Source organism: Vombatus ursinus, unplaced genomic scaffold, assembly GCF_900497805.2.
Source record: "Vombatus ursinus unplaced genomic scaffold, bare-nosed wombat genome assembly UNPS02014859.1, whole genome shotgun sequence".
Taxonomy (NCBI): Eukaryota; Metazoa; Chordata; class Mammalia; order Diprotodontia; family Vombatidae; genus Vombatus; species Vombatus ursinus.
The window spans coordinates 4,914,051-4,923,143 of NW_020954637.1; the positions used below are offsets into that span (position 1 = coordinate 4,914,051).

Genomic DNA, 9,093 nt, shown 5'->3' on the forward strand with positions numbered 1-9,093 from the left:
GCTTTTCTATATATTACCAACAGAACCCAACAAGAAAAGATAGAGGAATTCCATTTAAAATAGCTGCAAACTGTCTAAAATGTTTGGAAGTGTATCTGCCAAGACATATACGGGAACTGTATGAACACAGTTACAAAACACTCTTCACACAAATAAAGACAGATTTAAACAATTGGAGATAGATTAATTGCTCGTGGGTAGGCCGAACCAATATAATAAAAATGACGATACTAAATGACTCTGAGGTACCATCGTCTCTCCCTTCAAATTGGCTAAAATGACAGAAAAGGAAAAAGACGAGTGCTGGAGAGGATGTTGTAAAATAGATACCTTAACGCACTGTGGTGAAGCTGTGAACTACTCCAACCATTCAGGAGAGTAATTTGGACCTATCCCCAAATAGCTATAAAACTGCATTCATAGCAATACCACTGCTAGGTCCCTGTCCCAGAGAGATCAGAGGAAAAGGACCCAAACGTGATCGTTGTTGTGGTCAAATAAGATTTTGTAGGTAAATGAATAATGGAGTTGTCATCATTTGGAAGTCTGCGCATGTTCAGAATTGCACCAGAAACGAGAGTGATAAATTGCCTCGTGTCGCCTTGCTTCAGGCAAGCTGTCAAGGTGCCTATAAATGGTGGTTTGGCCAGTCCTGTTTTAAGAAAACAGAACATCATAAGAGTTTAAAGTCGAAGGGACCTTAGAAAACTGTGTCTACCAATTTGTTATCTTGGATTTGTATGATTGTTACCTGTTTTGTGTTTTTTGTTTCCCCCTCAGACCTCAACTGTTAAAGAATGCACTGCAGAGAGCAGTAGAGAAAGGCCAATTAGAGCAGATCACAGGCAAAGGAGCTTCTGGGACATTCCAGGTCAGAGGCCAAAGGTTCATTTTTAGAACTTGTTTGGCTTAATCCTTTTTTTTCCTTGATCTCGTTATGTTACCTTTTATATCTACCTGAATCCACTTCAGAAATATGCTGTACGTGTATTTTTCTTTAGTAAGGTACCTTGAGTGTTGCTAAACTTTTCTCTTTGTTGTTATCCTTACAGGGTTTATAGGGTTATTTATTATTTTCACTAGTACACAGCTTCTTCATTTTTCAGATTGCTAAAAGGAAGTATTCTCTGATATAAAAAGGATTTAATTCATTTCATCCATGAAAATGTAGTACGTATTCTTTCAAAAACAGCATATGTGGAGCCTATTAAGTGCTGTTGCACAGTAGTTTAGCCTATAGTTCACATGAGTTGCAAGTTAACTAATATACCTATTGGGGTAGCTATACCTAGGCCTGAGGAATTGCCAACTAATTCTACTTTGAGCAGTATGAAAGCGGCAAATGGGAGAAGAAAATAATTGAGAGTGTCCATAAAAGGGTTTGGGGATTTTAAATTAGTTAGTTTAGATTCTTGGTGGTTGGAAAGCAAAAGTCCCTAATGCGACATTTTAATTTAAAACATATCTGTGCTAATGCAGGAGCTCCGACCCACCTGGTGCAGAGGAGTCTTGTCTTGACCTGCTTTGGGAGAGTGTTGTCTTGATGCTTTTCTCTTCCTCCTTGGAAAACAGCTGAAGAGATCAGGGGAGAAACCCCTGCTTGGTGGAAGTCTGATGGAAGATGCAATCCTGTCTGCTATTGCTGCCATGAACGAGCCGAAGACCTGTTCAACAACTGCTCTGAAGAAATATGTCTTGGAGAACCACCCAGGGACCAATTCTAATTTCCAAGGTAAGACTCAGGTGTGCACTCAGCGTAGGCAGGGGAGCTCACTGTGTTTGCCCAAGGACTGTGCTATCAGTGCTAGCACAGACACACTGGAGGGAGAGATGGTACCTCCCTGGTGGAAGTGGAAATGCAAGGGCATCATTAACTCACCCACACATGAACTGTGTAACGTACACTAAGCACTTGGTCAGGTTGGGACGGTGACGTTGATACCCAGAACAAAACATTACAACAGGAGATAAGGAAGTGGAGTACTATGAGATCAGATGAGGAAGGACTACTCCCTTCTAAGGGGACAAACCCCGTTCATGGCTGGCCATTCCTTGTGGCTCATAGAAAAAGCACTGAACTCAGGGTCACAAGACCTCATTTCAGAACCTAGCTCTGCCACTCTTAACCTCAGGGACCTCAAACAAATCACTACAACCTGTTCAAATGCCCCTCATCTGTAAAGTGAAGGTCTGGACTAAAGGATTTCAGAGGTCAGATTTATCATTCTGGGGTGCATAAAAGGAAAAAGATGGGTAACTACATGAAAATTTTTCTATTCTCAAGCACAGTTGTTTGTGCTGGTTTTGAATGTTCATTTAATAATAGCTGACACTTATATTACTCTTTAAAGTTTGCAGAGAACTTTACACATTAAACTCATTTGATCCTCCCTGAAAGGGATGTGCTGTTATATTATTCCCATTTTATAAAGTAGGAAACTGGGGAACAGAGAGATTAAGTGATTCATCCACGGTCACATAGCAAGTGTCGAGGAAGATGTTCCTGAATTCAAATCAGTACCCTATCTACTGTACCACTCAGCTGCCTTTTATTTATATAAGTGATTCTAAGACTTAACCTGAAACTAAGCAAGCAAGTTTGAAGAAAAACGTGAAACTAATAAATTAAATAACTCAGAGAAACTTACAGTGTAAACCAAAGCAAATTATTTTAAGTAAAAAAAAATGGTCTTGGAGTTTGATTAGAGTTTTTCATGGGATGTGCCATTTACTTTTTTATTTGAGGGCATGCTTTCTAGAAGTGTTTTTCTTTTCAGTCTAAAGTGTCTTTTTCAGAGGAGGGAATTGCTCATGGTGATTATGTTATACTCTTTCTGCCTACTTTGTGAATTGAAGGAAGATGACTATTTAATTTTTTAACAAATAGAAGCTTTACTAATTTGACATTTACTCTTTGAACACAGAATTTTTATGCACATTCTCAGTTTTTGTCTAAATCCACATTAAAAAAAAAACCCTGCCTGTGCCCCATGAAGTCATTGTATAATACCTACCTACTTGAGGGAGTTCAGTTCTTGATCTTAAAGAACTAGAAAGCATTGGAATAAATTTCAGGATATTATCAAACTATCCTTGGCCCTTGCTGCAGCTCAAGATAGCTGTCTGTCCCCTTCGGGTGGCTCTGGAATGGATCTCTTAAGGCAGCTTTGGTCCAAACTCTGCTTCATGAGACCCTTGCGATATCACGAGAATGCAGACATTTGAACTTTGGCCAAGGAGTACGCCCAGTTTTTTGCCAGAATATTGCATATTCTCCTAGAGCAGGGGTTCTTTATTTGGGGTCTGTGGATTGATTTCAGGAGATCTGTGAACATGAATAAGAAAAAAGGACACCTTTATTTTAGTCAAGTTGGTTTCTTTTGAAATCCTAGGTATTTTATTTTATGCAATTTAAAAAAAAAAAAAAAGCCAGACTGCCAGAAAGGACCATGACACAAAAAAGATTAAAAACCCTTATCCTAGAGGCACCAGTTGTTTTATACAATATTATAGTATTGATTGATAGATTTTTGCTTTTTGTTCTCAGTGCATCTACTGAAAAGAACCCTACAAAAATGCGAAAAGAATGGATGGATGGAACAGATCTCTGGGAAGGGGTTCAGTGGCACCTTCCAGCTTTGTTTTCCATATTATCCCAGGTACAGAGAGGTTTTTACAGATAACATGACCCGTTGTACAATGCAATTGAATTCATAGAGTCAGGGTCTTGTGGAGCAGAAATCATCTGGGGCCTAAATTCTAGGCTAACCTTTGCATCTTACAGATGAGTAAATGAACTTGAGAGGTTAAGTCCTAAGGTTTCATAGCTGGGAGGAGCTAAGTGTTTCCATCTAACTAGTTCTTAATGGTCCCAGCTCTCAAATCCATTGGACTGTGAGTAGTTATGCTGTTCCTTCTTTATCAAACAAATAATTAAATTTTGGCATCTGATGCTGCAAATCCCAACTTAGACTGTTAGACTGTACTGTGGTCATATACCATGGAGAGCTGCAGGGATTCAGCATCATACGCTCCTGAAGTGCTTTGGTTTTGCTTCATAACTTGTAGCATGCAGGAGAGTCAAGAATTCCTATCTGATATATGTTGTGACTTCTCAGGAAGTAGAGAAATCCAGGTGCTGCTTCTAGCCCCTGTTACAAGTGCTTGTGATCCCACTGGTGTTGGTATACCCAGTGATGGAAAGTCTAGCTTATCCATGCCCTCTTACTCTGAGTAATGTAATTTAATCTTTACTAAAACTCTATGACATACATCCTTAATATTTTAAGAGAACCTCATTGTGGTTTTATTCTACTTTGGGAACAAGCATAAATTTTATTGAACTTCTTATTAAGTAATAGACCAACTCTTTTGGTTTAATTTTGTTGATATGTTGTATTTTACAAATGAAATGTTCTTCATGTAAATTTCAAAGCCTAGTATGTTGTGGTATTATTTTATAGGCTTACTCATCAGAGTGACCAATAATTCAATTCCTATTATTGTGGACAGAAAAAAGTGGAAGATCTTAGTTTTTGATGCCGTACAGTTTTTTACAAAATAGAAAATACTCAGTCCCTTTTGGGATTTCAAGTTCTGAACTGCTTTGTTTGAATTTTTGGAGGCATGACACTTTTTTGTAAGGTCGTGGTTATGAGGGAGCTGGGAAAATTGGAGCATGGAGTCCTGGTGCTGCTTATGTACATTTAATAAAGGGTGTGGGGGGGGGACACCTACATTTTCAAAATAAATTGTAACCTCCTTATTTGTAATCATGTAGGGGACTAGGTTATTTTGCTTATTTTGCCATGTGCTGTTTAAGGCGGAATTGTTTTGACTGTCCTGAGTAGGATTTTTGTTTTAACCTGAGTTTCTTTCACAGCCCAGGAGTGTTATTTCCAGAGAAGCAGCAAGGTGAAGAGTCTGAGGAGTCTGAGGATGATGATTCAGAAGAAGAAGATGAGGAAGATTCATCTGAGGAAGAAGAATCTGAAGATGATGAACCACCACCTAAGAAAAGGTATAGAAATTTGAAATTACTTTATCCAAGATAAACAAATTGTGGCTGGAGAATAATTATAGGTCACAGAATCACTAAGTGTTGTAGCTAGAAGGAGCTCTAGAGAGCATGTATTCCATCCATCCCATTTTACAGATGAGGAAATAGAGGCCCAGGGACTTCTTAGGAGAATAAATTTAGAGTTAGAAGGGAACTGAAAAGTCATCTATTTCAGTTACTTATTTTACAGAAGAGGAAAACTGGTGCTCAAAAAGCTTAAATTACTTACTGAATGTAACATAGTTAAAGACAGAAACTCCTTTAGCACCACTGGTTGTTTCCTCATTTAATGATACATTTGTTTTTTAATCTTTTCCTTGAGTCATCTTTCCCAGTTGCCTCTTTAAACCAGTGAATTCATAATACTCCTGAACCAAATTCTATTCCTTATTCCAAACCTTGCCTAGCTTTGTTGGCAGAAGAGTCATCAAAATCTTTGCTATTGCCAGCATATACTTTACTGCACAACCTTCTTATAGATGATAAGATCATAGCATTTTAGAACTGGAGATCATTTAGTCCGTCCCCTCGTTTTACACAGGATGAAACTGAGGTGACATTACTCATTCTGGGTCACTTAGCACCCACCTGGCAGAGCTGGGAGTAGAACCAGCCAGCTTGTAGATTGTAAACTTGCTGAGGACAGAGAATACTTTACGTTTTGTATGCCCAGGCCTAGCATAGTGCCTTATACTTAATAAATCCTTATTGAATTGAATAGTGCATGACATAGTTCAGACTTTTTCTGTGTCCAGCACTCTGCCCACTCTTCTCCGCTGCCCATCCACCAAGAGAGTATTTTAACAAATAGAAAGTTTATTCATTTGAGCTTTCTTTTTGGTACCTAAAAGTTCTTGAACTCTGGAAGCAAGTTCTAAGCTTATTTTTTTTTTAATTTTTAATTTTATTTTTGCTTTTTGGTGAGGCAGTTGGGGTTAAGTGACTTGCCCAGGGTCACACAGCTAGTAAGTGTCAAGTGTTGAACTCAGGTCTTTCTGACCTCAAGGTCGGAGTTCTATCCACTATACCACCTAGCTGCCCCATTAAGCTTTAAACCAGAAGCATGCTATTCATAAGCATAGTGAATGTTTAATTTGGTGTTTTGCCAAACAAATAAAAATTTATTGGCAAAATTGGAGCTAGGCAAGGACTTAAACAACATCTATTAATTTTGTTCCACTTTGGCCAACTTTGCCATTTTGTGGTTTGACCCTAATCATTTATAAGAGTTCCCATCTATATCATGACTTTTTTGGCAAAGCCAGCAGGCTCTTTGTCATCCTAGAAAACAGGAGGCCTCGTATGCTCAGCTTTTACCTTTTGCTTCACTTTTTAACAGATTGCAGAAGAAAGCCCCAGCTAAATCCCGAGGGAAAGCCACCTCAGCAAAACAAAGAGATTCAAAACCTAAGCCCAAAACCCCTGCTGCCCAGCGAGGAAAAGCCAGACCACCCCCCAAGAAAGCCCCACCCAAGGCCAAAACCCCTGCCAAGAAAACCAAACCAGCCCCACCAGCCATCAAGAAGTCTGGTAGCATCTCTTCCAAGAAGCCAGCAGCAAGTGGGAAGAAGGATGGGAAGTCTTCCACCAAGGGCAAATCCAGGAAGTCTCTCAGAGCAAAGAAGTGAAATGGCAGGCCTGGGGCACCATGGCGAAATTCAGCATCTTATTTCTGAAGGTCATTGTGCATTTGTTTTAGTTTCGATGCTTTTAAAATTGCATTTTTTTTCTTTGAAAAGCAAGGGGAGGGAAGTTAAAATAAACCAACTTAAGTCATTTGTTAGCTTTAGGTACTATTCTCGGTACCTGTCCCTCTCCTCAGTCATTTTAGTTTCTGCAACAATTCAGGACTTTTCTAGACCATGTAATCTCTACTTGTTCTTTTTTCTTTTCCGTCTCCCCCAACCCCTTTTTCTTCTTTTAAGTGGTGAGCTTAGGCTTTACTATTTGGTTTTCTTTTAAACAATTGCAAAGAAGATTTTTATATTTTTAGAAAGCTTCAGGAACAGAACAATGTGACATCAGGTACTAGAAGTAAAGAGGGAGGCAATGTGACATTTCTATCTTCAGGGTCTTCTGTGTTGTAGCTGTAGAGCTTTCTTTTATTAGTGAAAGTGTTCCGCCAACTCTCCGACAAGAAACAGAGGGGATTCTTTTAGCTTTTGAGAAATAGCCACATATATTATGATCCCATTAAAATCTGAAAGGATGAGGCTCCCATGGGCCATTTGTTATAATGAGAAGCTTCCTGTTCTCCTAACCAGCCCAGGCCAGAGCAGTCCTTCCACATCAAGCACAATTCTCACATCACTTGGTTTTTTGGTTAAATGATATTACAGAAATGCATTGTTGCTGTGATTCTTCATGTCATCGATCTGTTACTGAAAAATATAGCATATAAAAATCTTCTTAATCAAATGTTATTATATATATATATATATATGTATTATTTTTTAAGACTTAGTGCCTGAGTTGTCATTTCCTATTTGCTGTTTTAAAGGGAAATATTGGAGAGTTATATAGTTGCTAATGTAGAGATGCTGATAAGTGGGAAAACATGCAGTTTGCTAAAATAAATGAAACTAGATTCCAGACCCATCTTGTCCCCTTCTCCCGCCCCACCTTCCTTTGCTCAGCACCTTTAACGTCATTTGGGTGGCTTCGTCTCTGAGATTTTTTTTTTAAGTAAATGAAGCCTGACTACCTAACCCTTTTTTCTTTGTATTTTGTTTTGGTATTGTGAGGTTGTGTTAAATATTACTAAGCTTTCTATCTGAGAAATTTCCATTTCTGATTCTTAATTTAACTTCCCTGTGGCACTTAAAATTTTTATTGTCTTAAGATATTCAATGTACATTTTCTGGTCCTTTGAGTACTGCCAGAGGCTAAACCTGTTTGTTTCATATTCATTCCACGTGACGTCTGTTTTCTGAGATCCTTTCTGTAGCCTCAGTTTGGCTAGGGAATGGACTTGCGAAGATTAGCTTGATTTAGATTCATACTCATGTGTGATCCCATCATGAATTTATTGGAATTTGTGTTGCATGTAAGGCAATCTTTCCTGTTGTAAATCTTCCTTTTTTATGTACATATATTTTGAAAAGTATGAATAAACATGAAATTTAAAAAGCTGTGGGACTGTAGCTTTTATTTAAAAGTTTGTGGTTTATCTCCAGAAGTAGCAAAATATCACCCTTTCTTTGAAATCTTTTCCTTCTTGAGATATTAAGCCGTTTTCTCTGTTAGGTGTTTTTTTGTTGTTTTTTTTTAATAAAAGTTCCAGTTTGGTTGTTTTCATGGAACCACATAATGTTGGAGCTGGAAAGGAACTGCACAAGAATCTCCTTTACCTCCTGCCTACTCCAGCCTTTGCTCAAAGACCTCTGGTGAGAGGGAACCCATTCCCCCTTGGGATGGCTCCACATGTTAGTAAGTGTTACTCACCATCAGACCTCAGTTTGCTTCCTTGCAGCCTCACCCATTTGTTCTGGTTCTGCCCTGTGGGGTCAAGCAGAACATGTCTGTTCCCACTAAAGACCTGCCCCGTGATAGCTCTTGAATCTTCTAAACCTGAAGACAGCGATCCTGTCCCCATCATGTTTGTCTTCTTAAGGCTTCGTATTCACAGGTCTTGGACCCCTTTCACTGACCACCTCAGGACAACCTCAGGCTTACCTATCTCTTTGCTAAATGTGGTCTGCAGAATTGAACCCACCCTCCAAACCTCACCTGGTTAGGGCAGAATACCACATGGCCATCACCTCCCAAGAACAGTCACCTCTGATGGCCCCCTGGGCTTTCTTGGCTGTCCCTTCATTCTGCTAACTCATATTGAGACTGGAGTCTGCTGAAACCCCAGCATCTTTTTCAGACCAGCTGTTGTCTAGCTAGGCCGCTCCCATCTTGGACTTGCAAAGCTGACTTGATGAACCCAAGTGTAAGACTTTACATTTACCCCTATTGAATTTCACCATATCCTGTGCAGCCCAATGTTCAAAATATTTTTTAATCTGGTCACCTAGCATGTAGGCAGG

The 9,093-nt window shown here is 39.2% G+C and overlaps 1 protein-coding gene across 6 annotated transcripts in view; it reads left to right on the plus strand.

The window, feature by feature from the left end:
- HP1BP3 (heterochromatin protein 1 binding protein 3) overlaps window positions 1–8,192 on the plus strand; it is a 31,720-nt gene extending 23,528 nt beyond the window's left edge. For all 6 annotated transcript variants that reach the window (XM_027841368.1, XM_027841371.1, XM_027841373.1 and 3 more), the window contains 5 exons: window positions 781–871; window positions 1,573–1,732; window positions 3,548–3,659; window positions 4,883–5,020; window positions 6,399–8,192. In XM_027841368.1, the coding sequence (XP_027697169.1) occupies window positions 781–871; window positions 1,573–1,732; window positions 3,548–3,659; window positions 4,883–5,020; window positions 6,399–6,687 (790 nt within the window). In that variant the 3' untranslated portion in view covers window positions 6,688–8,192. The remainder of the gene's footprint in view (window positions 1–780; window positions 872–1,572; window positions 1,733–3,547; window positions 3,660–4,882; window positions 5,021–6,398) is intronic.
- The last annotated feature ends 901 nt before the right edge of the window (window positions 8,193–9,093 follow it).